A 26,929-nucleotide genomic window follows, 5' to 3' on the forward strand; every position below is an offset into this window, starting at 1 on the left:
TTGAACGCGTGTTTAGTGCACTAAAACCGCCACGGTGTGCGGAGCCTTTGACACTGAGACATCAATACTGTAACGCTGCTCTAGCGGAACTTGACGATCACCGTGCGCGGCTCAAGTTTTAGAGAACATGTGGCCAGGCACAACGTAAACACCACGGCACTTTCACCACCCACGAAAATATTTTGCTACATAGTGATGTGACTGGCGCCTTCCACAGAACGACACAAGTTTTGTGATGTTTCCGCTACTTCTAGCAAAGTGCTGGTTTTGCTATAATGTACGCCAACATCTCCACTACCTGTGATACGCTCCTGCTGACCGTTTCGCATTTGTAGCCATATAAATTTATTTGAGCACACTGACCAGCGTCAATATCTAAACTTTATACCCGTTTCTTCCGCCATCTTTGAACTACCACCCCACCATCTATAGAGCGTTAGAGATGCGAATACTTGGGCCATACCAATACGCTTCTGTAAAGTCAGGAACATTCCAACCCGATGTTGTCTCACGGCCCCTTTAAAGACCAACGACTACCTCGACTTTCCCTCTTATAAGGCATATGCATAGTTGTCAAGGGGTGCAGTACGCCTGCGTATTAAACAGAGCACCGAGTGTTTTGAGGAAAACTCACTCAGACGTATCTGTATAAGAACTACGACGGGGGAACTTAATTGGTGTGTTACATGGGGGGTAAAAGGGGAAAGGAAGGAAACTGAGGAGGAGAAGAGGGCAGTCTAGGGCTGTGAGAAGTGGTAGTAAGAGAGGAAAGGGAGAAGAGAAAATGGGAAATCAAAATGCGTTTACACGACCAATGAGGGGATAGGAAGAGGAGGGGAGCGAAATGGAGGGAGGTCACCATAGGAGAATAGGAGAGAGAGAGAGAAGGGAGGGATGGGGTGGACACCCTAGGATGGTAAGAGAGAGGGAGGAAAAAGAAGGGGGGGATGAAAGGAGAGAATTGGTGTCACGTGACGTACAATTCCCCGCTGAATTTAGCGGTGAAACTAAATTGAATTATAGGTCACGTGACATCAGGTCTATATGATATCGATTTCAAATTCCCCGCAAAATGTAGCAGGGAAGCTTGGTTGCTGTATAGACCACGTTACATTTGAGATATATTTGAGAAATGTATTTGTATCTCAGCAGTGAAATGCTATACTATGCATCAATTGTGTCCCAATACTTGGCCAGGCATAGGTATCCCGATACATTTGCTGTAAAAAATTGACTGCTGCGAGGGGTCCACAAATATATAATATGAAGGCGCCACGTAGCATAATCTAAAAAAGAAAAAAAGGGGGGTGGAGACAGGGGGTTTGCCTTGCACAAGGAAGTCACCAAATTAAAAAAAAAAGTGCTTCGAAGTTTGATTAGCAGCGTCGGTCATTTAGTTTTGGCCTCTCACTTCCTGCAGATTTCGTGGGGCCGGCTCTTTTGTTCTATTTCTTTCTTTCTGCCCCCCCCCCCTTCCCCTTTTCTGGATTACTCAGAAGAGCTTAAGACCACAATTTGCAACATACCCCCGCATTTCAAGCTACCGGCAAAACTGAATAAAATAATGCTCCAAACAGGAAACAAGGCGAAACATTGGTCATTTCAGGCAGGCCACGTCCCAGTCTTCTACGACTTCGAAGACGGTGATTCCTCGTCTTTATGTAGATCAGGACACACCCACGTTGGGGTAAACTTTTATCGCTACCTTGGCGATCCCCAGGAAAGACGCTTTAATGCACCAGGACTACCCTTCCAAAGGCAGTATTTATTCGTTTCGGCATTCTCTGCTGCGCGCTCGCTGCCATGTTGAACGGCGTCTATCCTTAAAACAATTGAAAATGATTGTATGACGGAGTGATGTTCACTTCTTTGGGGGCAGGCTCCACTGTCATCTTACATCCACCACATTTTGTTTGCATAAAAGTGGGATCCACTTTGTCAAACCGAGCTGTTCTTACAAAGTTTACCTCTGTTACAACTCATCTTTCCTACTATTGCAAGCATCTCGTTTCGCTATAATGTATTATTTGTGTTTTTTTTTTTTTCCAAGCTGCCGGCGATGCTGGGGGATCAGAAACTGCTGGTAAGTACCATTCGGTTTTTTGTTTAGTTTAAGTTACATATGATCAGGGTAAAAAAAAATTTAACTAACTAGATTTATTTCATTTAAGTCAGGTTAATTTTATTTAAATCTGAATAATTTAATTTAGTAACTGTAGCTAGAAAGAAGTGACTCTTTACAACTAGATGTATTTTTCAGCAAGGCAGAATGATTTCTCAACCGGTCTGATCACCGATAGCAATTCTGAAGAAAAAACTACTCTTTATGTCAAGTTGTAATTTACAACTTTTTATGGCTGTAATGGCTATACTTGAGCAAAAACAGGTAGACTCTTTAGATAGTTCTAAGAAATAAATATTTGATATTTCTTTGGAGTTCTGACTTGATTGCATTAGGACATTACTTTTCTAAGTTTTGTTCCTTTTGCGTTCTGATTATGCTACAATAGGACGCAACTCATATGCCTAAAGCCGGATTTAAGTTGTGCTCGCCTGCCTACCCTTGTTCCATACACCGTCTAAGCACGATATAGTAGCTTGCAGGTCGCTGGTTCCATACCGGCCGATAGACGGGAGTTCAAATTTGTTTTGAAAGCCTTCTTAACCGCCTTCCTCCGAGGAATTTGGAAAATAAAATTCGTAGTTTCATTGACATGACGTCACTGACGTTGGCGACTGACCATTGAGGGATGATTGGCCGATAATCGATCTTCGGTCGATGATAAATGTAGTGATTATCGATTATCGAAAGTCTGATATCCAGATGGGATTGGCTAATTGTTCGCTCCTACGTGACGTATGAGCGAACTCTGACATGATTATCATCATGTGATCTCTGGCGAATGACTCAGGTCCCGAAATTCGGGACCTGAGTTATTCGAGACCGGTCCTCGGCCCAGGTCCCGAAATTCGGGACCTGGGTCGAGGACCGGGCGTGGGAACGTGACATACCCGGATATTCATATCGTAGATAGTATCGATATCGGAAACAGACGTTATAGTATTGATTGGTTATTGGCTCATTCGTGTATCATAACATACTACTATATTCCCTCACCTCTGGGCTTAACCACCATCACCTGTGGTGCGTCCAAAGGAAACCCACGGCCCTTCGTACCGCTTTCATTCCGGACAGCAGCCTTCCACGCATTGCACGACCTCCACCATCCAGGGATCCAAAACACACAGCGGCTAGTCACCACACTGACCCACGGTAAATGCTGACGTGCGCCACTGGATTAGGAGCTGCCAGCGTGCTAAGATCATCCTTGGCAAGGTGGCAGGGGCCCTACGAGGTCCAGATGGATGTGTTCAAAACGTGCCTCCGGGAGTGGAAAACGTACTAAAGGAGTTTTGTTGTGCCTCGTAATCTAATAGAGAGGCCACCTTGTATACCAGAGGCCATACAAACCCCTAACATTACAACCGAGAAGGTCACAGATGCCTTTGTCATGCATTAGATCTCCCGATACGGTTTTCCATCCAACATAACCACTGATTAGGGGCGATAGTTTGAGTGTGCGCTGTTCAAGGCACTGGCTCAGCGCCTCGGAGCACGGCATATTCGGACAACATCCTACCACCCTTCAGCCAACGGGATGGTGGAACGTCTCCACCGACAAGTGAATGTCTCCCTATTAGCACCGGAAGACCGTAATCACTGGCTCCACCATTTGCCTCTAGTGCTGCCTGGTATGAGATGTGCTTTCAAGCCAGATTTGCAGTGCACAACTGGGGAACTAGTGCTCGGTACAGCACCACGGCTACTAGGAGAGCTTTTCGCTCTTCTCAACGAACAAACCGTTCCAGCACCGTGCGACTACGTGAACCGATTGCGAGAAGTTTTCATGCAACTGCAACCAACACCTCCAAGAAATCCTGCCACCCGCAAAGTTTTCGTGCCCCAAGAACTTAAGACCTACACACATGCTTCTGCACGCCGCGATGTAGTCAAAAGGCCGTTCATACCGACATACTATGTCCGCTTTGAGGTTCTGGAAAGAACATTGAAAACGATGACTTTAGAGGTAAAAGGCAACCAGGTAGTCATCACTATCGACCGTATCAAACCCGCCTTCCTTGACGCCATAGCCCCAGCTACAACCGTCATCTCCTCCACCTCGAACATCGGAACAGTCCCACCACGGCAACAGAAGAGCCGGACTGTGACATTTATCGTTCCGGCGATTCGAAGGTTTTGTTTCTCGTCTCCTGGCTATACCAGCCTAAAGCCAGGAAATTGGAGAAGGGGGCCTCTGTAGCGGTCGCACGATCCGCCTGTCTCGTGCTCTTCCTGTCCTAACAGTTTTGACGGTGAAAAAACGAAGAATTAGGATTGTCGCCACCGCAGCAGCACGCGACTAATGCGGCCGCTCAAGAGAGTGAAGAAGAAAGAGAAGCGCTTTTAACAACCCAGGAGCCGAAAATGTCTCGTCCATGTCTGTTAAATTTAAAACACAACCTCTACACTCACATACGTCGAAACGGTGGCATGCTTCCTGGAGTCCTGCTAAAGAATCACCAGCTGGCACGCATCCCTCAGGTTCAAATTGTCAAACGTATCACGCCCAGAGAGTATAGCGCGTAAGTCTTCAATTATGTTAATCGAGTACTTTCCTAGGGTAGTCACCGGATTCACAGTTGCTTTGAAATCACCACAGATTCTCGCACGTCCATCCTTCTTTGTAAGAAGAACAATTCCGCAGCTCAGGCTGATTTTTTGGCTGATACAGCAATACCCTCTTGTTCTAGACGTTAAAGGTATCGTGCAATTCTGTCACTCAGAGCAAAAGGTAGCAGACGTGGCTTAAAAACTTCGGCGAGCATCTTCCGGAACATGAATAGTGGCTGCCCTTCACATCAGAGTGATTACATCAGAGAGAAAATTCACACCTACCATCACATGGGAGAAGTCGATGTCCAACTCTCGAATTCAGTTGCGTCCAAGTTGAGTGGGTGACCCATCTCAGGTGACGAACAGTGGTAGAACGGCCTTCCTGTCGCGGAACTGTACGCTGAGGTCCACTCTGCCTTGAACTTGAGTCAGTTCACCGGAATAACTTCGCAGCAGCACACTGGATGGCATGACCCGTATCACAGGCTTTAACGTCTGCAGATGCTTCGTGGCAGTGACAGAAAAATTTGCGCCGGTGTCCACGTCCACGCAGAGTGGTTTGCCGCAAACGTAGATGGTGATGGTAAATAACGGCGACGGCATGGCGCCGTCAACTTGCCACATGTCGAAAACCCCGGACGATGACACACTGTCGTCCTCAGCGTGGTCACACTCGGTGGGTTTCAGTTGATGGGGAATTGCATGCCTGTCCCAGAAACTGTTGACTTGGGGAACTTTTCCTGGACACCTGGGCGTCCCTCTGTTTCGAACTGCACACCTTCAAGAGGTGTCCCCGCTTGCGGCCGTAGTTTTATGTAGTATTCACATGCTTGCTGCAGTTGAACTTAAGGTGTACGTCCCCGCAGCGGTACCAGGTGACGCTTCCAGTAAGTATCGTGACTCGACGAGTTGGGAACGTAGCGTTGCCGTAGTTGGCCTGGCAAATCTCTCCGGCGTCCCGCTTCGCCACCTCCATGGCCACGGAAGTCGGCACGGCGTCCTCGAACGTTCCAAAGTCTGGTCGGGATTGGTCGTTCCAAAAGTCTGGTCTGGGTTGCATTACTATTAATTCCGCAGACGTCATGGTCCCTCAGCACGTTTCCAAGCTTCGTTCAGAAGCTGCAATGCTTCGAACATCCTTTTTCAACATCACGACGTAGTTGCTCAGACTCCCCTTTAGCGCGTACACGCGAGTGGAAAAGAAAGCGCTGTACAACAGCGTAAGGCTTTGGGCCATAACAGTTCCCAAAAATTGAAAGAACCTCAACCAACGACCTATCCAGAAGCTTGTTGGGCTTGACCAGGTGTCGAAGGAGGCTGTATGTGTTCTGGCCACAACAACTGAAGAAAATGACCTAATGCACTAAAAGCAACGCGCAAAAAGACTGGAAACTGCGAGAATCACACAGAACGAGGGCTAAACTATCAACTGGGCATTTATTGAGAAAAATTAAAACGGCTCGACCAAGAAACCATTTCAGAATCAAATACCGTACAACGATGACATGTTGCTCACCCGGGATTGGTAAAATATATCTGTATTTTATGTAGGTAAATTGAAGGCTGGATTACGCAAAGCCTCGCGGCCTGCTTTTTTCTATTGAATGGGCCTCCAGCACCACTGTTTTCACTTTTGCACGCAGCCTGTCAATGATTAAGGCATCCTCGTAAGGGGGGTGACAAAGGCAGTTTCTGCGGTGCACGTACAAGTGGCCTCCGGTCATTGACCGCAAAAAGAAGGCATGCGGACGCGTTCTTTCATTAACATATCGTCACAATAGCTCTATATAAACTCGACCGTAAAAACGGCATTTTGTATACGACTTCCCCGCGCAGTTCACAAACTTGGTTGCGTGTTTGACAGTGCATGAAAGCCTGTTGCTGTTCTCCTGATTTACCTGATTTACGCGTGGGCATAGTTGTGCTAAACTGCGTAACGCCGAGAAAACCAGCGCCATAGCGAAACGGTTTGCAACTTTTGTTTAGATGGTGCGATATCTTTTGTAAGTACGGAATCAGTTGGGGTCTTTGTTTAGGCTTTTTTTTTCTAAACCCTGACGTCCGCTCTTGATCCGTTTTAGGAGAGTGTGAGACACACCGAGAAAAACTGACATTGGAACCCTGCTCTTAAATGTCGCTTGGCCTGCGTTTGAAAGCTGTCAAGCATGATATGGTCACGAATGACAAATGATGAGGCGGCAAATAACTGAAGAAACTAAACGCTTAAGAGGGCGAACTTGTGCATGCAACAAAATATAAGTGGGTTATCGTCGCAGGAGTCGATGTCGGCGAAACAGCACGATCGAGCGCTGGGGTGAAACTAGGGTGTAAGATAGACAGGTGGGGAAATGAGAGCCAAATGAGCGACCGGATTGTGTCCCCCTCGGGTTTCTCTTTTTCTGTGGCGCCATCTATGTGGAGCACCGCGAACTCTCACTCAGGGTGGGCGAGCGGTGGCGACCGGCTAAACTGACGGAGATGGTATCTCGGGGATTTTCAATGGAGGACTGTCGTGCTCTCGGTTTATTTTGCACACTCTCCCATAGAGTTCCACGCAAATTCGATTCCAATTTTTTTTTTCTTCTCGCCGCAGCGCCATCTGTCGCAAATCGGGGGTACCCGCAAGCAGACGAGTACACAATCCGGTCACGGCGTTGCGGTAGGCTTCTATGGGCCGTTTATCCACCTGTCTATCTTACACCCTGGGTAAAACTGACACCGGCTCGCCACGCGGAGCCCCTTATGTACGCGTGTGGGCTTCTGGAACAATCGGCAAGGACCCTTCGGCGCGTAGAACATTCTAACCTCGAATAAGCAACAGGTTCTCAAATTTGCCAGAACGAGACATTTACAGAAACAAAAAGGTACACACCTCCGCAGTCACGAATCGAACCTCGGCTCTCTGGTGGGAGTCAAGCATAACCGCAAGGCCACGGTCGCGCTGCCTACTTGGCCAGCTGCGCCCGCGACACTATGATAGCAAGACATGTGCAGTGCTGCCTGGAGACAGGACGTGTCAGTATTTATTTTCACTGGGTCACTTGTACTGTGCGCACTGCAGAGACTGCCTGAGTCACCCCATCTTCGAAGGTACCTTAATGATTGGCAGGGGGCGTGCAAAAGTGGAAAGAGCGGTGCTGGAGGCACATGCAATGAAAAAAGCAGGCCGCGAGGCTCTGCGTAAGCCAGATTTCAATTTACTTACGTACAAGAGATATACATCTTACCGATGCCGGGTATGTGACACGTCATCGTTGTACGGTGTTGTCTCCTTTTAAAATATTTTCTTGCTTGAGCCGTTTTTTCTTTTCTTTTTTTTCAATAAATGCTTAGCTGATAGTTCTGCGCTGGTCCTGTGTGCTTTTCTTTTTGTCCCTGTTTTGTTTTTCGCGCTGCTATTTATTTATTAAGTCAAAAACTAACTCGCCTGCATTGCTATCTTAAATAATAAAATGGCTTGCTTCTTGGCCGCAACGACATCGTTCGCCGAAAAAAAAAAAAAAGCTTCCAGGCGGTCGACGTAGGACAGCCACTACTCTTTTTTCCTTCTGAAAGGCTCAATTCTACCGAAGGTGGGCATTACGAGCAAAAATGGCTCACAAAAATTTCTCAAAGGATCTAAAAGTCGCCACTTTTTGAGAAAAAAAAAAGAGATAGTTCATGTACTAACTTTTGTTGGCATCTTTGAGGCGTGCGAGTCGAGCTGCGCACTTTTTCTAAGCAACAGCCACAGCACCCAGACGAAAATAAGAGCTTCTAAAGTGAGGTGATAGACGGGAGCCTGCGAACGAAAAGTTTTATTAAAGTGTCAGCGAAAGAACACAAGTTAGGTTCGCAATCCTCGACGCTGCGAACGTTACTCTGACTGTCGGCAACCACGGTTTTGAGCACGAAACTTTCTCCAGCTCAGGAAAGCGCTGTCCTTTTTTTAATTTTTTTTTTTTTATTTTTTTGGCAGGAACTTTTGATCAAACTCACGATGAACTAAATTTCAGATATATATGAAGCCTCAAAATTGCGAACGGAATGTTAACTTACCTTCAGAAAGGCCTCGAACATTTCGTACAGCTCCCATGCTACAGCGGTTACAGCCATCTTAGCAGTCGGTGGACCCATTGGGACGGTAGCGCAGAAGTTTGGAGGAGGGCATAGAAATGAGATCGAAGTTCGGTTCGGCTTAAATAGTTGTTACATGTTTAAGTAGTAATAACACAAATTAGAGGTTAAGACCACAAACTACTGTTAGGACATGGCAGCTAACGGCAACGTGAGACACACTCGGCGTCGTCTCGGCGCCTCTCAAAGAAACCCCCTTCTCTCCCTCTTCCCATGGTTTGACAGGAAGTTCAATGAGCAAGGGCAAAATATTAAACAAAGAAGCTTAAGACTGCTTACGTGCAGGAACCCGGAAGCATTCCTGCACGCAACGCATTCCTACAAGCAGCGCTCCTCGTCTTCCTTTTTCACACCCCTGATGTCCAGGGACATCACAGGGGTGTGAAACACCCCTGTGATGTCCCTGGTGGAGGCGCTCCACCAGGGACATCACGCTCCCCCACTGAGCAGGCGCGGCGACCCGCCGGCTCCACGGCTTTCGTGATGATGCATCTACCTTGCTGTGCTTTTCTTTGTGTTTTATTTCTGAGGCGCGTCCGCTTTGTCTTTGAGCTCCGCCAGCTTCCGTGACGAAGCATCTGTCTTGCTGTGCTTGTTGGCCAATGGGAATTCAGGTGCCGTTTTTGCTGCTACAGACAACTGCTACAGAAAACGGCTAACGGCAACGCTGGCTTAGCTCTATGGTACCCCAGTTAATGTTCTCACATTAAACAATTCGCGAACTTGTTACACGCGAAGAACACGACGAACCTTGAAGCTTTAATAAAATCCTTTCTCTCGTCGCCACTGTTACAAGTGTGGTTCGCAGGATGATTTAAAACGGCCAACGTTCGGCGGTGGCAAGGAACGGTGACCTGACACCGGTTGGTTCCGTTTCAAACATCAACTGAGGTGCCACGTGGGCACCTCAGATGGTGTTTACATATAGCGCGGATATTCGGTGGTCACATTACACTAGGCTATCAGCAAATCCGGTGGCGCGACATGTCGGCCAGCCATACGATTGTAAGACTAAAACACTTGGGAACGCTGCAATTATCTTTTTGCGCTGTAATTAAAATTACACTTTTTTATCTTGCAGAGAGCAGTCCAAAGGAAGAAAAAGCTGGTGAGTACCGTCCAATTATTTTATTTAGTTTTAGTGCGGTGTCAACCTATTTCTAATAAGCTGCGGATTTTCAAAAGTCTATTTTGACTTTTCGTGACTCTGAGGTTATCGATTTCTCTAAATCAATCCTCCCAGAGTCACAAGCACCTTGAGAAGGAATGATTCTATTAATTGGCGTATCTATAAAGGTTTACTCATTGCTTTTTGATAGGAAAACATGTTAGGCCATAACCCAGGCTAGATCTGTGGAACGGATATACCAAAAATATAAAACGGAAATGAAATTTGCCAGATATAGCAAAGAAGCCGCTAATATTGCCTAATGTCAGCTCCTCGAACTCGTAATGATTCAGTCTTGACAATTGGTTTCATCTTTCTTGAAATTAAACTCGGTTAATTTAGATCTGAAGACATCCTAGGTCTCGACATGCGAGTAAGCCTATGAACCTCATATGATTAAGATTTAAAACGGAGGTGATAGATCATCGTTTGTATAGGTAAACGGGAATGCTGGGTCGCACGCCCATCAAACTTACTTCACCCGACTTAGGTGGAGTAAGTTTGAGAGGTTCCCATTGCCCTTTTAAACACATACCTTCGCCGTTTGTTGACCAATTTCCAAACTTCCGACATTCTTCAGTTCATCTGAATGTCTCAGGGTTGGCGACAGCCTTCCAGACATCTCCGACATATTTATAGTGTTGAGATATCTGGTAAAAGGGGAAGGCAATCCTCCGTTTCAACTGACTGACTCTATTGGTTAGATGTTTTTCCATGAATAATAATAATAAAAATTACAATATTCGCTGATAAAAATAAGTTTCAGTGGAATCTGCGCTAAATCTGGCGACTTGTACTTATGCTTTACACATCGGTTTTATTGTTTCAGTTCCATGTCGGAGCCTAAAACCCCTGCCAGACGGGCACATTAAAGGTCTTCACAACAAACTCCATAAAAATATCGGCAATTTAGCTCGCGGCCATGCGGTTATCGGCGTGCGCTTGTTCGCCGACCATTTAAAAAAGTTCGTTTTGAAAGCCTTTACCGTACCCGTCTGACAGCAGTATAATATGGTTTTACATAAAGTATACAAACCACAAACCTCCCTTAAAAAAAAAAAAAAAATCTTCCGCCCCACATGTCAGAGGGAGGGGCAATGTCAAGCTTCAGACAAGTTCTAAATTTTAGGCCGCCTTGTTTTATGTGTCACGATTATGACGACCCAAAGGGCACAGTTCACGCTTTTCAATGACAACGCAATGTGGATATTGAATACGAAGTTAAATTTATGTTAATGTGAAAAGAGGTTAAAGGAGAGCTCTGTCGGTATTTTGAGCTACTCTTACCAAACATATTTAGAATACCTAGGCTTTCTTAACTCTCTAATGCATGATAGTAATTACCTCTGAATTCAAGATAGCTATTGATAAAACGGAACATAAGGGTGATGTCAATACCAGCATTCAATTTTTTTCGGGCTTTCCAGTGGAATGACGTTATATGTTGTATAACTTGCAAGTCGGGCAAGTAGTCTAAAATACAAAATATTTTGCACATTTTTTTTTTCTGGTGTAAGCTTAATCAGCATTCATTTCACACCATCAAAGCTCTTGTAACCCTCCGGGAACAATCTGAAATGCCCCCCCTAATATCTGATGCTGTGTTTTTAGTGTTTCCAGTAAAGCCTCTCAGCCCAAATATTAACTTTCAATAACTTTATTAAAAAAACCTTCGTGACTTGCAATTTGGGGTACTAATATATATGTGTCTACGATTCACCTTCAGTTCAGATGCAGCCGACGCTACAAGCTGATGAGATGAATCAGACCGCGTCAAAAACGTACCATCATGGTGCTCATGTTTCTGTACGAGTTCTATGATTGCTGAAGTAATAATAAACGGAAAGGGCTTAGTAACGTGCGCTTTTGGCGCTGCTTGATTGGTTCTACTAGATCTTAGCTTCGGCTGCGTCTGCACTTATGCTGAAACGAACTAAAGTAATGGGATTACTAAATTTTTATGCAAATCTGTAATTAAATCAATTTCACCAGTGCTTCTCTTAAAGAGGCCGTGAGCTTTTCCGCGGCATCAGAGTTTCCTTTTCGAAGGCTTTGGGTCATCAGCAAGAAACTGTTGCGTCTTTTTTTTTTTTTTTTTTCTCGCTCTCTTTTTTTAAACACGCCAATGGTAAACTGCTGTTTCGAACCAACGACCAGCTCTTCAATATTATTAATTTTCACTTAAATATGTTTCCAAAACTTTATTTTTCTATTCAGAATAGTTTATACAACATGGGTAAATGTCTAAACCTTAAATTTTCTACGTCAAGAAATCAAGCAAGTAACAAACAGCAGAACGTTTGGCAATAGGATAGGTGCAATGACAGCTGGAACAATTTGAGGGAATACCGGTGTGCAAGGACAGCAGAGTTTCTTGAACAATAAGCTTGGTATGTAAAGTGCCTCTAAAATGCCGAGTTAAGGCTGATAAGATATTTCCAGTGCGTGGGTCCTCGGCGCAACATTATTCGCAGATTGTAGTCCGTATTTGTGTGGTTGTCTGAAGCAAACGTTTTGCTTCCCCACGTGCCTAGTGTCTATACAGAGCACAGCAATTAACAGGAGCGTACTACGAGATGGTGAAAGGGGATGCTATTAAAATAAATGCGGGGGCTGTAGCTCCTATTGGAAAACACACCTTGAGGGATAGACCAAAGCGCGGCAATACTAGTTTGCTCGGCGCTGTACGTTGATCTCGGTAATAAAGGGTGTACTTACTTTTACAAACAAACCAGCTATTACAAAGCGTGATATTGCTACAAGTGACCTTGTAACTCTTGGCAGCATAATGGTTTTAAAATTAATTGAGTTCGTTCATTTTCTTTTTAATCAAGAAGGAAGCGAACCAAAAGATCCAACATCTGATGGTGAGTACTGTCTGGTGTTTCATTTAGTTTAAGTGGGTTATGAATTATTTAAGACACCTCCTTTCGTCTACAAAAATAAATATTTTCATACTTTTAGAACTTTATATCTCTATTCAGCAGGTATTTTAAATTGAATATTTACTTTCCTAAAGTCGATCTCTCATTGAGTTCTGCAATGTAACTTTAAAAGGGGGCCTTTTATTTATTCGGCATTCCCCTGAAAGTCAAGTTAGTTTAGTTTTGAGATACTTCAAACAACAACAATAATTTGGCGCCAATATCAGTGTCCAGTACTTTTTTTAATTGCGCGCCTCATAGGTTTATTCTGCTTTGTTGTAAAAATTAAGCACAAGAAAAGCTTTCAAGTACCTTCGTTTATTGAGAGGCTATGTTCATCCCAATTTTCGTTTGAGTGCGCTAATTACACTCGATTTCTATAGATAAAAGAGCAGTGTTAAAACACTTGCGCTATAAATACGCTGTGTAAGTGTATACTAGTATGTTACGTCTTTCGTTTCTCGTGAAAGGAGGTCCTTTATTGAGAGTACTAATGTAAACATGTAATTTTCTCATTTGTAGTGCTGACCTTATCTCTTCCTTCCTCTCAACATGATGTATAGATAATAGTATGGTTAAGAATCAATCAATCATTTCATGTTTATTGTTCCCCTGAACAGCTGGCAGGCCTTAGTCCTTCATCTCACATATGTACGAGAGGTGAAAGACAAAACTAAAAGTAATCATTCGTAATACACTCATATTGTCATACAGAAGCTGCATGCATGTCAATGAAGGGTCAGATAGAGGGTAAAAAAGGCGCTTTGGTCATTCTTTGTTGTCGGGATACATGGATTGAGATTTTACTTTCAAGCAGGAAAAAAAAGTGAAAGCCCTGTAACGCCGAATTGGGGCGCAGCTCTTGAGGAGGACGAGGGAAGGGTACTGAGGGGAGGGTAGACCCCTCCTCCTCCTCCTCCTCCTCCTCCTCCTCCTCCTCCTTCTCCTCCTCCTCCCTTCATTCTTGAATATGCTCCGGGGGGGTCACCTGACCTCGGGGGGGGGGGGGGGTCACGTGACCTCGGGGAGGGGGTCACGTGACCTCCGGGGGCGGGGTTACGTGGCGTCGGGAGTCACGTGACCTCTGGGGGTCACGTGACCTCGGGGTGACCTTGGTGGGTCACGTGACCTTGGGGTGACCTTGGGGGGGTCACGTGACCTCGCGGTTATGCCGACGCCGCTCAAGCCGGAAACGAGCGCCTAAGAGCTGCGCTCTAAAAGTTACAAGCAGAATTGAGCACTTTATAGACGAGATCCACATCGCAAATTAAAAGCCTCTCCGAAAGAAGCAAAAAACCCACAGTGGCTGTTACCAAGCGGATAATCAAAAAACAACTCCTCTCTGATGTGCCGATCATACACAACTCTCACAAAGCGTCATTTCGCATACTCTAACCTTAGCGATTTACTAACGCCGAGGTATTCCATATAGTAAAACAATATCGTTAACAGACTGACAGGAAGCCTGACTAATGCAGTCACCTATATATTTTGTCTCTATAGTCTCTCTTACTCGCCTGTTGATGTCATCACTCCCCTTGTGTATAACTTCCCTCTCTGACCAAGTGGCTATACAGTTGTTACACTCGTGAGCGTATTTTGCTATTTCAGAGTTCGATACATTGATCTTCACATTCCTTTGATGCTCATTTAATTTATCGCCAATGCACGTTTACGTCTGACTTACATATTTAAACCCACAAGCTAAGGTATTTCGTACGAGACATCGTTCACGCAACCAACTGATTTGTTTTCACAATGATCCTTTCTGCATTCCCTCGCACCTGCGTGTAATGTCGTCACCCTGTTCAACTTACTGATTTCTATAGTAGTAGGCTGAACCGCGGATTGATGCTTGTCTTGCTGGGTTCGAGCGGCACCACTGGGAGCCATTGCTTGACACCAGGTAATGCATGAGGCTCCATGGAAGGAACGGAAAGAACTGCGGCATCTTACTTTAGTGGGGTTTTTTCGTCTATAAACTCTTATCGTGTTTCTGGAAATAACATTTAATTTTCTGGGCGGAAATAACAAAAGCAGTCCAATGACGCTGTTTTTTTTTGTGTGTGTGTGTTTGAGGGTCAGGATTGCGACTTTGTTGAGCGTACATTGCGCTGTGGTTGAGGAAGACAAGGGTTGCCGAGTGTCAATGCGGAGTCGAAGTCATCAGAGCTTAGCAGACGATAAGTTCGAAGGCACTTACTGGGGACATTCGCATCGTTTCAAGCGCTTGAGCAGAACAGGTCAGGTACAAGCCTTTGTATTGAACTGCCATGAGGGCTTCTATGACGAACTAAAACTTTAAATTAAGCATGAGGAAGATACATAGAGGGGGAGGGACAACAAGGACTTATGTATCTTCCTAGTGCTTCATTACTGTTACCAACACGCTCGTTTTGTACTTAAAACTTGAAGCGTGTCGTTGATTTTTTGAACTAGTTATTTATTTAGCAACTGAAGCAAGCGACGTCGGCATGTCGGTGGTGCTCCGGCACATTTGATTTTTGTATCGGCGTTCGAACACTTGACAAATGCCGATTCGATCTCCAAATACCCGATATAATGATCGCAGCACATCGTAAAATGCTCGCGTTAAAGTATAGCGTGAAAGCTTCAATATTCGTACCTTTGCGAATTTCGCCCGTAAACTTGCGTGTATTGCCTGGTGTCAAGCAATGGCCACCGGCGGTGCATCCGATGGGTTCCCAATCCGCGATTCAGGCTACTACAATAGAGATCACTCGTTCAACCTGAAATTCGAACTAAATAACAATAACAATACTTTATTTCAACTAAGGAGAGCTAGGGTATGCTGGAAAGGCCAAAGGCCCGTAGCGAGGGGCCCAGCACACCGACACGTAACTACGCTTAAAGAGACACTGACACCCCTTAAAACAAATTTTTTGCCACGCGATTTAGTATAGTGCCAGAGGACTACCTGTAGTGTCCTGAGGACACGAAGAAAGGGTCGACTAGTCCATTCGAACGTTGAACGAAAAAGCGTTTTTTAATGCGAGTCATAGGTTGCCAGATCACGTTGTAGTATGTACAGTGTTGCCAACATAAAAGCAGAACACAACATCATCCCCCCTGAAAAACGAAACAACTAAGCAAAAAATGGCTAATTTATATGAAAGTCCTGCAGACGGGAGGGACGCCGTCGTTCTCTTGTCGACGGTCCTCTGCGAGGTCCGTCCGACCACGTCGTTCCTTGAGCCTGTGCAGGTGCCGCAGAATCTTCCAGTCGAAGTCCAACAACAGGACATTCATCTTGTGACACTGGTACCGGCGACGTCAAAACTTCCTGACGTTGTTCTTCAACGGAATCTGGTCCAATCGTAATTTTTATTGGCGCCGCCGAAGCTGCTAGGCGATGTTCCTCAACCGAGTCTGCGCCTCCAGAAACTTGACATGGTGTTGTCAAAGCTTCGCAATTATCCCCAACGGAATATTCGCCTTGGCTGTCCGAGACGGTTCTCCTGGATGACTGTTCTTGATCTCCAGGAACGGGTAGCAAGTGTAGCAACCGTTTACCTCTTTCCGTGACGCACTCCTCAGGCACAGCCACCAGCTTGTCGGCATTCCAGCTGCGTCCGTTTTCCAAGCGGAAAGTGCCTGGACCCACCTGTTTCTGTATTTTCAGTGGTCGGGATTATGATAGCTCACCCTTACCGCCACTTGTGTGTTTACGGACCCTTACGAAATCACCCTTCTTGAATTTTGGAGTTTTGGCACTTCTTTTTGCATCTCTTCCGTCGAGCGCTGCTTGATTTGGACACGAGCTCGTAACTGTTCCATTGCCGTGGCTGGCTCCTGAAAGAAGTTCTTTGACGGAAGGCTCATGATGTCAAGTCGGGTCTTTGTTTGGCGACCGTGGAGGAGCTGAGCAGGAGACACTCCTGTGGTCGAGTGTGGGGTAGACCGATATACGCCCAAGTAGTCCACGACGGCTTCTTTAAGTGGTCGTCCTTCCAAAACTGAAACTTGAATAAAGTTCTTTAGGCTCCTGTTGAATCGTTCGACCAACCCATTGGCCTGCGGGTAGTATACCGACGAGACACAGTGCTTGATTTCTCTTTGGTTCAGGAAGTCTTCGAAAAGCTTCGACTTGAACTGTGGCCCGTCGTCTGTTACGAGTTCTTCCGGATAGCCCTCCCGACTGAACACGCCTCGCAAGAAACCTATCACCGCTTGTGACTTAACTGTATTTGCAAGACAAACTTCCGGCCACTTGGAATGGTAGTCCACAAGGGTGACGACAAACTTAGGACCAGCGGTGGTCAGGTTCAGCGGACCCACGATGTCCATAGCCAGCTTCTGCCAGGGCTTTTCCGGGAGAGTAACTGGACGTAGTGGTGCCACGACCGGTTTGGCTGACTTGTCGGCTGATTGGCACACGTGACAACTTCGCACGGCACACTCCACCTGCCTGTCCATTCGGAGCCACCAGAACTAGTCTCGAAGTCTTTGTTTGGTTTTCACGATGCCAGGGTGTGCCTCGTGTGCAAAAGAAACCAAGTCCGAGGTTAGCGATTCCGGCACAACAACTTTGTCTTCCCTGAAGACTATGCCATCCACCATGGACAATTCTTCCCTAAGCTGGAAGAAAGGCATCAGCTCCTGAGTGAGCATCCTCTTTGCTGGCCATCCCTTCTCGAGGTACTTGGTCACTAGCCTTAGGGTAGGATCCTTGGCAGTTACGACTTGCACTTGATCTTTGGTGATGCAAGATGACACCAAAGACACAACTTCTTCCTCCATCTCTGGCTCTGTTGCTGCCACCAAAGGTAGTCGGGACAGCGCATCTGCGACAGCATTGTCGCTGCCTCTTTGATAGACGATGTCAAAATTGTAGTAAAGGAGTCTCGCTGACCACCTTGCAATTCGTAGTGGCCTCCTGCCGGAACCTCTGGACGATAACAGAGTCACCAGCGCATGGTGATCCGTTCTAAGTGGGAACCTTCGGCCCCAAAGGTAGATATGCCAATATTCACAAGCAAACAAACACGCCAACGCCTCCTTTTCCCCAGCAGAGTACCTCCGCTCGGTAGAAGTCAGTGACCTGGAGGCAAAGGCCACAGTGTGTAGCTCTTGCCCAGCTTGTTGCTGAAGGACGGCTCCAAGGCCAGTGTCTGATGCGTCGGTGGTCACAACTACTGGAAGGTTAGGGTCGAACATCTTGATGACGGGACATGACGACAGAACCTCTTTGATCTTCTCAAAGCTTCTCTGCGATGCGTCATCCCAAGTGAATGCCTGGCTCTGACGCAGAAGTTTGCTGAGAGGCTCGACCACATCAGAATAGTGTGGGAAAAAACGGGAGTAGTAGCCTCCGAGTCCCAGAAATGACCGCAACGCCGAGACGTCCTTCGGTACTGGTGCTTGAACGGTAGCCTCCACCTTCGAATGCAGAGGAGCGAGGCCCTCCTTGCCCACCACGTGTCCGAGGAAAGAAAGCTGGTCCACGTCGAACACGCCCTGTCATTCAGTTCGAGTCCAGCCTCGGAAATGCGCCTCAGGACACGTCTCAGGTTTTCTTGGTGCTCGCTGGTCGTCCTCCCCCACACATTGACGTCGTCGATGTAACAGAGAACCTCACTGCATCCTTTCAGGATGAGCGACATCATCTTTTGGAAGGCTGCCGGCGCTGATGCAAGTCCGAAACAGACGCGCTTGGACCTAAACAGACCATCGTGGGTGACGAAAGTTGTTAACTCGCGGCTGTCGGGCGTCAGTTCAACCTGGTGGTACGCAGATGCCAAGTCGAGCTTTGAAAACCGGGTAGCACCCACCATCTGGTGCAGCAGCTCCTCAGTATGGGGAAGTGGGAACCCATCCACGATGATGGCTTTGTTCAGTTCCCTCAGGTCGACGCACAATCGGATCGTGCCGTCCTTCTTCCGAACCCCGACAATGGGCGAGGTCCATTCCGCTGCATCCACCCGCTCGATGATGTCGAGACGTTCCAACCGTTGCAACTCTTCAGACACCTGTTTGTGCAACGTAATGGGCCGTAGCTTCGCAGCGACTGGCTTCACCGATGCACGCACCTTGACTTGAAGAAGGAAGCCCTTGGCCAGGCCAAGCTCGCTCGAAAAAAGATGTGAGAATTCACCGCGTAGATTCATTGGCAGCAATTCCGCTGAGTGCGCGACAGTTTGTAGACAGCTGAGCGTGTCGCCATGGATGTTCAACTGCAGGTTCTGATTGGCATCCAGTTCAAGAAGTGACTTGCCACGCTAACATGAAACAAAACACACGTGCGTGTGTGTTTGTAGGCTACGTCAGCTAAAAAACAGCCTTTCACTGTTATACGCTTTTTGGAGTAATCCAGCAGCGTCACCGTCGCGTCAGTCACCGAGCGGCCAGCGAAGTGCTTGTAGAAGATATCTTCCCTCAGAAGTGAAACAGACGAGCCGGTGTCGACCAGAAACCGTAGTGTCACGCTGTCAACGTCGATGTCGTCGTAGATCCCTTTCTCTCGCATGTTGTCAGGGTCCAGGTTCAAGTTGTCAGGGTCCAGTTCGTGGCCGCCGACGATTCTTTCGCGGCGTGATTTTCCTGCCGCCCTTATTTCCTCCGCTTCGTCTTGCACACCGCAGCAAAGTGCCCCCGCTTGTTGCAGTTGCGACATGTCTTGTCTCTGGCCAGGCATTCCTTCGCATTCGCGCGGTGCGCACTCGAGCCGCAATGGTAGCACGACGCAGTCGACGCCTTTCCGGTGCTCCCACTCGTCGGCTTGTTGACAACTCGCTGGACAACGGGGTCTCCAGCAAACTCCTTCAGCTCTCGCTGAGTCTGCTCGATGTGCCTGCCGAGGTCGATCGCGCAGTTTAGTGTCAGACTCGTTCCCTCGAAGAGCAGGCGCTCGCGCTGCGACGCTGTCCCCTCCAAGAGCTGATCGCGTATAGTCTCGTCAGCTGCCTCTCCAAAGTTGCAGTCCGACGACAACTCAGGAAGGGCGGCGGCGTAGGCTTCGAAGGCTTCACCTGGCATTTGACGGCGCTGACGAAAACGATGTCTTTCCATCAGTTCGTTCGTCGCAGTCGAGAAGTGGTTGTCCAACACGGCCAGTGCTTCGTCGAATACGTTCTTTTCGTCATGCCCTTTGGTGACTCCTTCCTTTCCTTTTTCTTTGATGACCGATGCCGGAGTAGTTGGTGCTACACTATTGTAGATCCGCTGTCCCTCCAGGCCCAGCGCATTTAGCAGAATAGTCTTCCTGCGTTTGGGCGCGAAGTCGTCGCCGCCGCCGGCTTCCAAGTAGTTCAGGAAAGCTAACTTCCACTGCCGCCATGCACGCAGGCTGGTCCCGGCGTAGCGAGGAACGGGGGTGGTGACGGACTGCAACTGAGCATGGCGTCCGCTCACCGGCAGCAGGCAGTAGCAGGCACGGCAGGGTTCCTCAACGGTCTTCACTCGTCGCTATTATCTAGTGTCCTGAGGACACGAAGAAAGGGTCGACGAGTCCATTCGAACGTTGAACGAAAAAGCGTTTTTTAATGCGAGTCATAGGTTGCCAGATCACGTTATGGTATGTACAGTGTTGCGAACATAAAAGCAGAACACAACACTACCCAATTAATATCTTGCTACAGAGTCAGGTATATTCTTAATAAAGCCAAGAAACACAACTGCTCGAAACCAAAACCGAACCATGCGCACGGAGGTCGGAGAAATGTAGAAGAGAGAATGGGCCGGAAATCACGTGGCTACGCCCAACCGCGCTTTTTTCGTTTTCTCTCTTTTTTTTTTTTTCTTCTTTCTTTTTTTTTTTTTTTTTCGGCCGAGCGCAGTAGACGACGCGGGTTGATGTGCGACTGCTTTGCAGTTATGTTTGTGCCGCTCGCTGTTCTGGACTTCAATATGAGTATTTTTTTTTTTGTACACTGAAGAGTATGAAATGAGTGATGAATGCCCGTGATCGGCTCCGGAAAGAATGCCCGCAAGATGTTGCGTGGGGAGCTGCCTCACAGGTTTTGCATCCAAAAATGTCATTGTGCGGCAGAGTCTGCACAAGTTCCCGAAAGATCAACGAGATCGGGACCAATGGCTGGCTGCAATTCCGGCAGAACACTTACGGGCACCTCTGAAAGCGGACACTTTCCGAGGTGACCGTACGTTATTGACGTTTCGTCAACAACTTTTGTTTCAGTGATAATTGTAAAAAAAGACATGTAAATATCGCGAAATGTCCACATTTTCACCTAATAAATAAATCGTAGGCATGCATATTCAACTCAAAGTACGCACATCGTGCTTGACGTTTGCGCGTTTTTCAAGCTCTTACCAATTTGTGTTCATAAGACGAGCGGCGCCTTCAGCCGCGAGAAGGGGCGACGACTCGGCGACGTCTTCGTGCAAATCGGCTTGGTGGTCGAGCGTGTCGTACGGAATGAATCCTAATTGTTTTGATCGGTCCAAAATTGTTCTTTTGAAGAAAGACAGAATTCGCCGGTACCGCGAACGACAGTTCTGAAGTAGAGTGCCCACGCCCGTCGTCCGCCGCCATCGCCGTCTAGCCTGCGAGTCCCACGATACGCGATACGACGCCATGTTGAGAATTAGGCAGTAAACGCACAAAATGCTTCCGGTTGTTTGTGCTATTTCTTTTTTCTCAATCAACGTATTTGGAGCTTTTGTTACTGCACAGTCTCAGGTAGAATTCGTAAAGTTTAATCTTCAGCAGCCATTTGCACGCCTACTATTTTTTACGCTTGACAGTTTTCTTAGCAGTAATATTTAGGCTTTCTAACTTTGCGAAGACAACAAAAATGGCTTAGATTAACGTTGTTGAATTTTTTTTTAAATTTATTACAACTAGGAATATCAAACTTTTTGTTGTTGTATTTGGCTAGTTAAACTTTCTTAAGAGCAAAAGAACAATTTATCTCGGTTCTGTGGGGCATTATCCAGACGAATACATATATAGTATATTAATAATTAAAAACCGTTTAAAATATATTAAAAGTCCTAGCATGCCCCGAATTATCTTTTCTCTAATAAAAATCCTTCCTCATTTGCCATATATGAAATAGCCTGACACTACCTATATTTTGAACGGTCAGCTGACAAGGGCGACGATTGCAATTGTTGTTGCTCTGCAAAAACTTTAAACCTGTTTTTTTTTATTTTATAGGAAGTTCAGGAAACGAAGAACAAAACGATGAAGCAACCACGAGTACGTACATTCTGGTTTGCGTTTTGTATTTGTCGCATGTAATATGATTATTATTAAAAAAACATTAACAGTGTCCAATTAATAAGGACAAGGTCTATAACTCTCATTTGCATTATGCTGAGCTTTATGTAATAGAATTCCGAAAAACAATCACCCCAATAACTCACCAATGTGTTTCCAATTGTAATAGTCGTAATTGTCACAAATTATATTAATTTCAACTCCTCAAAATTTCTAACAAGTTGCTATTGGAAACCAATTTTTTTTTTGTGTAACATCACCGCAATAAAACACTTCGCAATAGGTGTGTATGCTAGTCTATACTTGGTACATACTCTGACGAGGCAGTTTCATCGTCTTATCTAGTTTATTATGTGAACGGGCGTCAATTAAACATTTTAACGCAATTTTCTTATCCTTTATTTGATTAATTAATAGATTAATCTATTTCGTTGATTATCCTGCATAATAGCTTTTAAAAAGTCGAAATAACATTGTTTGCCCTTGCTGAATATCTGATAAGCGGCGCAATGTACAATATCGGATTTTAAATCAACCTTGATATGTAGTTGAGAGCAGTCAAAAGACACCCACACTAACAAATTATTAGCTAACCGCAGAGGCAAAAAAAAATTGTTAAGAGTATCCGGTAGTAGTGAACTCCTGTGATTATCAAAAGAGTCTTTGTTGTGCTAAATGGACACTTGCACAGCCTGGAGGTGGCTGGGATACGAATAACCTTCTCCACTTGTTTGGAATTACACATCTCGCCTCTACAGTTTATTTTATTTAAAATTTCACCTAAAGTTTGACTTCATGCATGTGTAGTCTTCCACGTCGTAGTGATGAGACCGTTGAATTTTCACTTTTTTAGTTGTCGAAATTTAACCAATAAATCATTTAGAAAATGTAGTCACGATTAAAGCCCTATTTGATCAACTGGTAGGTTTGTCCATCAAGGGCCCAGGCGTAGTCCTTTAGGAGGAAATAATCAAAAATATATAGATTAATGAAACGTACTAATCGAATTGAATGATTCCTACGAAGCTGCCGAACTACAAGGTCTACGGCGGCGCCGGGATTCAAACTCCGGGACTTCCAATCACCGGTTGGGAAGACGACGGGGTGCACAACATACCCGACCGGTGATTGAGAAACCCGGAGTTTAAATCCCGGCGCCGCCAAAAACCTTGTCTTCCTGTGCCTTCTCAACAATTATTCTATAAAGCTGAATGATTTATTCTTTATATTCTTGAATATTGACACCTACTATATTTGGGCACCTATATTCGCAAAATCCGAGAACGCATGCAAGTCTGTTCAGTATCTTAAATAAAATGTTTATGCCCAAATACTCTCCCACGTATTATTTAAAATATGAAGTGCAATATATTCTAGGCTTCGTTTAAATATATAAATCCTTCAAATGGCGTCCGCTACTTTTCTGTAGCGTCTTCGTTGTTAATAAGAGACGCTGAAATAACAAAACAAAAATTGATTTTTAAGTACCTCGATGGAACAAGTACTTCACAACATAAATTTGACACGAAAATCAAATAGCGCTATATTTACGCCGCAGGACGCTATTTAGGTGGAAATCACGGCCATCTTTAAGCCCCGTCCACAGTTCAGAGGCCCCATTCATTGCGACTAGATTTGCTTGGCTGCATCGTCTGCCCACTGGTTTGCGAGTCAGCGACCCGGTGGCGTGCTGGACACAAAAACGTAGTGTGCCTAGATTTTACAGTGTTTGCAACTGCTCGACCGGAGTCGCGTGGTTTATATCCGAGTTCGCAATGCAAGCGGCGAGAGGGTTGAGAAAGCGTGCATCACCTGCAAACATCGCCAAGCGTTTCTCAGTCTCTCTGCTCGTCATCCTCCTTGCTACACAACGAAGCAGGTATGCGAATGTGCAATCAATTTATAGGGAGGTGCCCGCCATTAAATTCCAGCTCTCTGCAGTTTGAGTTGATCACTCTCGTAAACCAGTTGGCTTTAAAAAAAACGCAGAGGATGCCATAGTAAAGCATGGCGACGAGCATTAACATCGTGATAAAGATCTAACAAAATTTATAAACGATGATGCAGTTGTATTTTGCATTTAGAAACAAGCGGATTAGTTTTGTTGAAGAGAATGAATTCTGAAGCAGAACAAATATTTGTTTGACTGTGTAGTTTGTTTTGCGTTCGCGCGTCGCTACACGCCCAGCAGAGATGCGCGAACAGATAGCAACGAAAATATAAAAGAAACATTCGATTTCTTCGAGGTCTAGTTTTATTGAACGAAGGGAGTTTGTCTGTCTTGAGATGCGAAAAGAAGAAACAGAATAATTGCTTTTATATATATGGCCATTGATGCTCTTGCGCCATTAAAACCGCAAACAACAACAATACAATGTTAAAATTATTATTTATCGCGATTATTCTGCAGGCCGTGAGACTATATAGTAAAGCGTTGCTTTCAAGGCGCCACCTAATAGCAGGCTCACAAATCAGTGTGCGGCTGACGAACAAGTCGGTATCGCGAACTGCAAAAGTACGGAGACGGAATTTACTATATTCTAAGATTTCCTCGGCTTTGATATGAGCTATAAAAAATAGACATAACACATTCTGCTAAATGACATTCGCGTGCTCAGTTTGAGGTATGTATATTTGAAATCCGAATTTCGCAAGACGTGCCAATTGTGCTGGTTCTTAGGGTTGTACCCTGTAGGTACCCCCAGAGCGATGCTCGTGCCAGCTTATCACATTATCCACGATTGATGCAAAGCTAGACAAGCGAACGTACAGAATCTTGGTTGCAAAATGAAGACTTAAAACCACGTGGCTTACTTCTAAGGCGTATGGTCCCGGCCAGACGCTTTATTTTGTTCTCAAAAACCACCATGTTGCAATATTCTACTTTGCTCTTGACGTCACGCTTTCCGCTTCTGCAAAAATAATAAACAATTGCATATGTATTTTTCATTTCATAATTTTACTGAACATTTCGACAAGAAGAAACAGAAGACAGTAAAATAGGTGAGTTAAAATGTGGTTCCTAATTATTCATGTTTTTTTATTTATTTCGCAATTTACTGAATATTATAAAACGTTTATTAAGCGGTGCATATATTTCATTTTTATTATACTACGTTTTAGTTCCAGAAACAACTGACACACTCATCCGTACGCAGTCAAAATAAGAAAGCTATTCTTCAACTACAATATATCCGTGAGATTAAGTATGCGTGAGCAAACGATGCTTAGCTTTTCCAGTGATTAATATATATCATGATTCCATGTATAGCTTAGAAACAATTTATATCAGACCATTTTTATGTAGAGTTTGAGTAGATTGTTACACCTAACCATACCTACGACAGTGTTCCCCAAGTTTAATCGCTTCGTATATTTATATATCTTTTTTTTTTAACGAGGGCAGGATACAAAGTCTTGTTAGAGAATTGTACGAGTCAAGGAACATCATGCTCACTGATGACTGCATGTCAACTTATATACTACTAAAATCCAGTCTTTATTAAAACACAGTAGTATAAATGTTGGTTGAGATATTGTAGCGTGTTGTTTTATTGCGCACTAGGATAAAAATTGCACTATAAACTATAATTATATCACTTCGAAATTGTGTTTTGTTGATGTCCAAATTTTCGTAATGTCTTAAAACTACAAAGGTTAAAAATAGCATTAAGAAGGCGATAAAAGTAACTTACCCTGAAGACAGCAAGCCGCGAGCCATTTAGTATGAGTGGACGTAAAAGTGGCCGGTTAATTAACTGCGAGAAGACGAAAATACAAAATTTGTTTCGACTTCAAATTGAGATTTCCATTAGAGTAAGTAGTATCTTACCTGTTGGTTCAGTGTTTCAGAGATCTCATTTCAAATTTTTCGTATATTTTCGAGTACTGTCGGCGCTATTCTGAAATACTTAGGTTGCCGTCATTCGGTTACTACCTCCTCTTTATCGCCGTCGTTGGTTCTAGTTATGTAGTGCGGGAACTAGCAACACGGAGAGTTTCACAAAATAAGTTGTTGCTTCATTAACCCATTAAGTAGCCACAATCAATTGTGTCATGTTATACGCTCACAGATCAGAACAAACGCCTAGCGGTTTGGCATAATTTTTCGTATTTCGGTTGCCTGAGCCTGAATTAATATTTTCCAGTTCCTAAAAAAAATTCAATATTTAATGATAATTAAAAAATATTATAAAAAATTGGCCAAAACAGTTTCTATGGAGTCGTATGAGGAACTTGTGTTTGATCACTCTTTCCAGGCTACGAATTGCCAGATTTCGTGGGTAACGCAGACCAGAAGAGAAGCTATGTATTACAACTGCTAGCCAACTGCGGTTCGCAGAACCAATTGTACAAGGTTAACGAAGTAAGTATCTTGAACTATGCAAAATGTCTACCGAAAACCGCATAAATAAGTTTCATTTCTAATGATCGCTTAATGTTCTAACCTTTCAGAAAGAAATAAAAGATAACTTAAAAAATTGTACCTATACATGTCTGGGATTAGGAACCCCACCAAACAATAAAGTGGTACGAATACCAGAAGGCTTCCTTTGCGACGTCCAGAGCATGGTAGGTTGAATTTTGCGGTACACAGGCTCGCCATTTTATACATTAGAAAGTAGCAAGACATCTAGTTTATTGTGCACTGAAAGCACATGTTCGAATGTGACCAAACCACACCTGCGATTTTTAAGGTGTTTTTAATTTCAGGTATTTACTATTTTCAGGTATTTTACTTTTTTTTTTTTTAATATCTACCTTAGCTACTTCTGGATAAAAGGTCAGATGTCTCCATAGGTTCGCCAAAGTACTTAACAAATGTGTCTTTTATGGTAGTTTAC

General features: G+C 45.0%; 1 protein-coding gene across 1 annotated transcript; it reads left to right on the plus strand.

The window, feature by feature from the left end:
• Window positions 1-12,191: 12,191 nt before the first annotated feature.
• Window positions 12,192-26,657, plus strand: LOC121837887 (the record flags this gene model as incomplete). Its single annotated transcript, XM_042293749.1, has 5 exons — window positions 12,192-12,195; window positions 22,023-22,064; window positions 25,068-25,088; window positions 26,345-26,451; window positions 26,541-26,657. Coding segments are annotated over exons 1-5 (291 nt in total), but the record flags the coding sequence as incomplete, so codon positions are not given.
• Between the last annotated feature and the right edge of the window lie 272 nt (window positions 26,658-26,929).

This window comes from Ixodes scapularis, unplaced genomic scaffold (genome assembly GCF_016920785.2).
Source record: "Ixodes scapularis isolate PalLabHiFi unplaced genomic scaffold, ASM1692078v2 PGA_scaffold4__175_contigs__length_147842914, whole genome shotgun sequence".
In the NCBI taxonomy this organism is placed as follows: Eukaryota; Metazoa; Arthropoda; class Arachnida; order Ixodida; family Ixodidae; genus Ixodes; species Ixodes scapularis.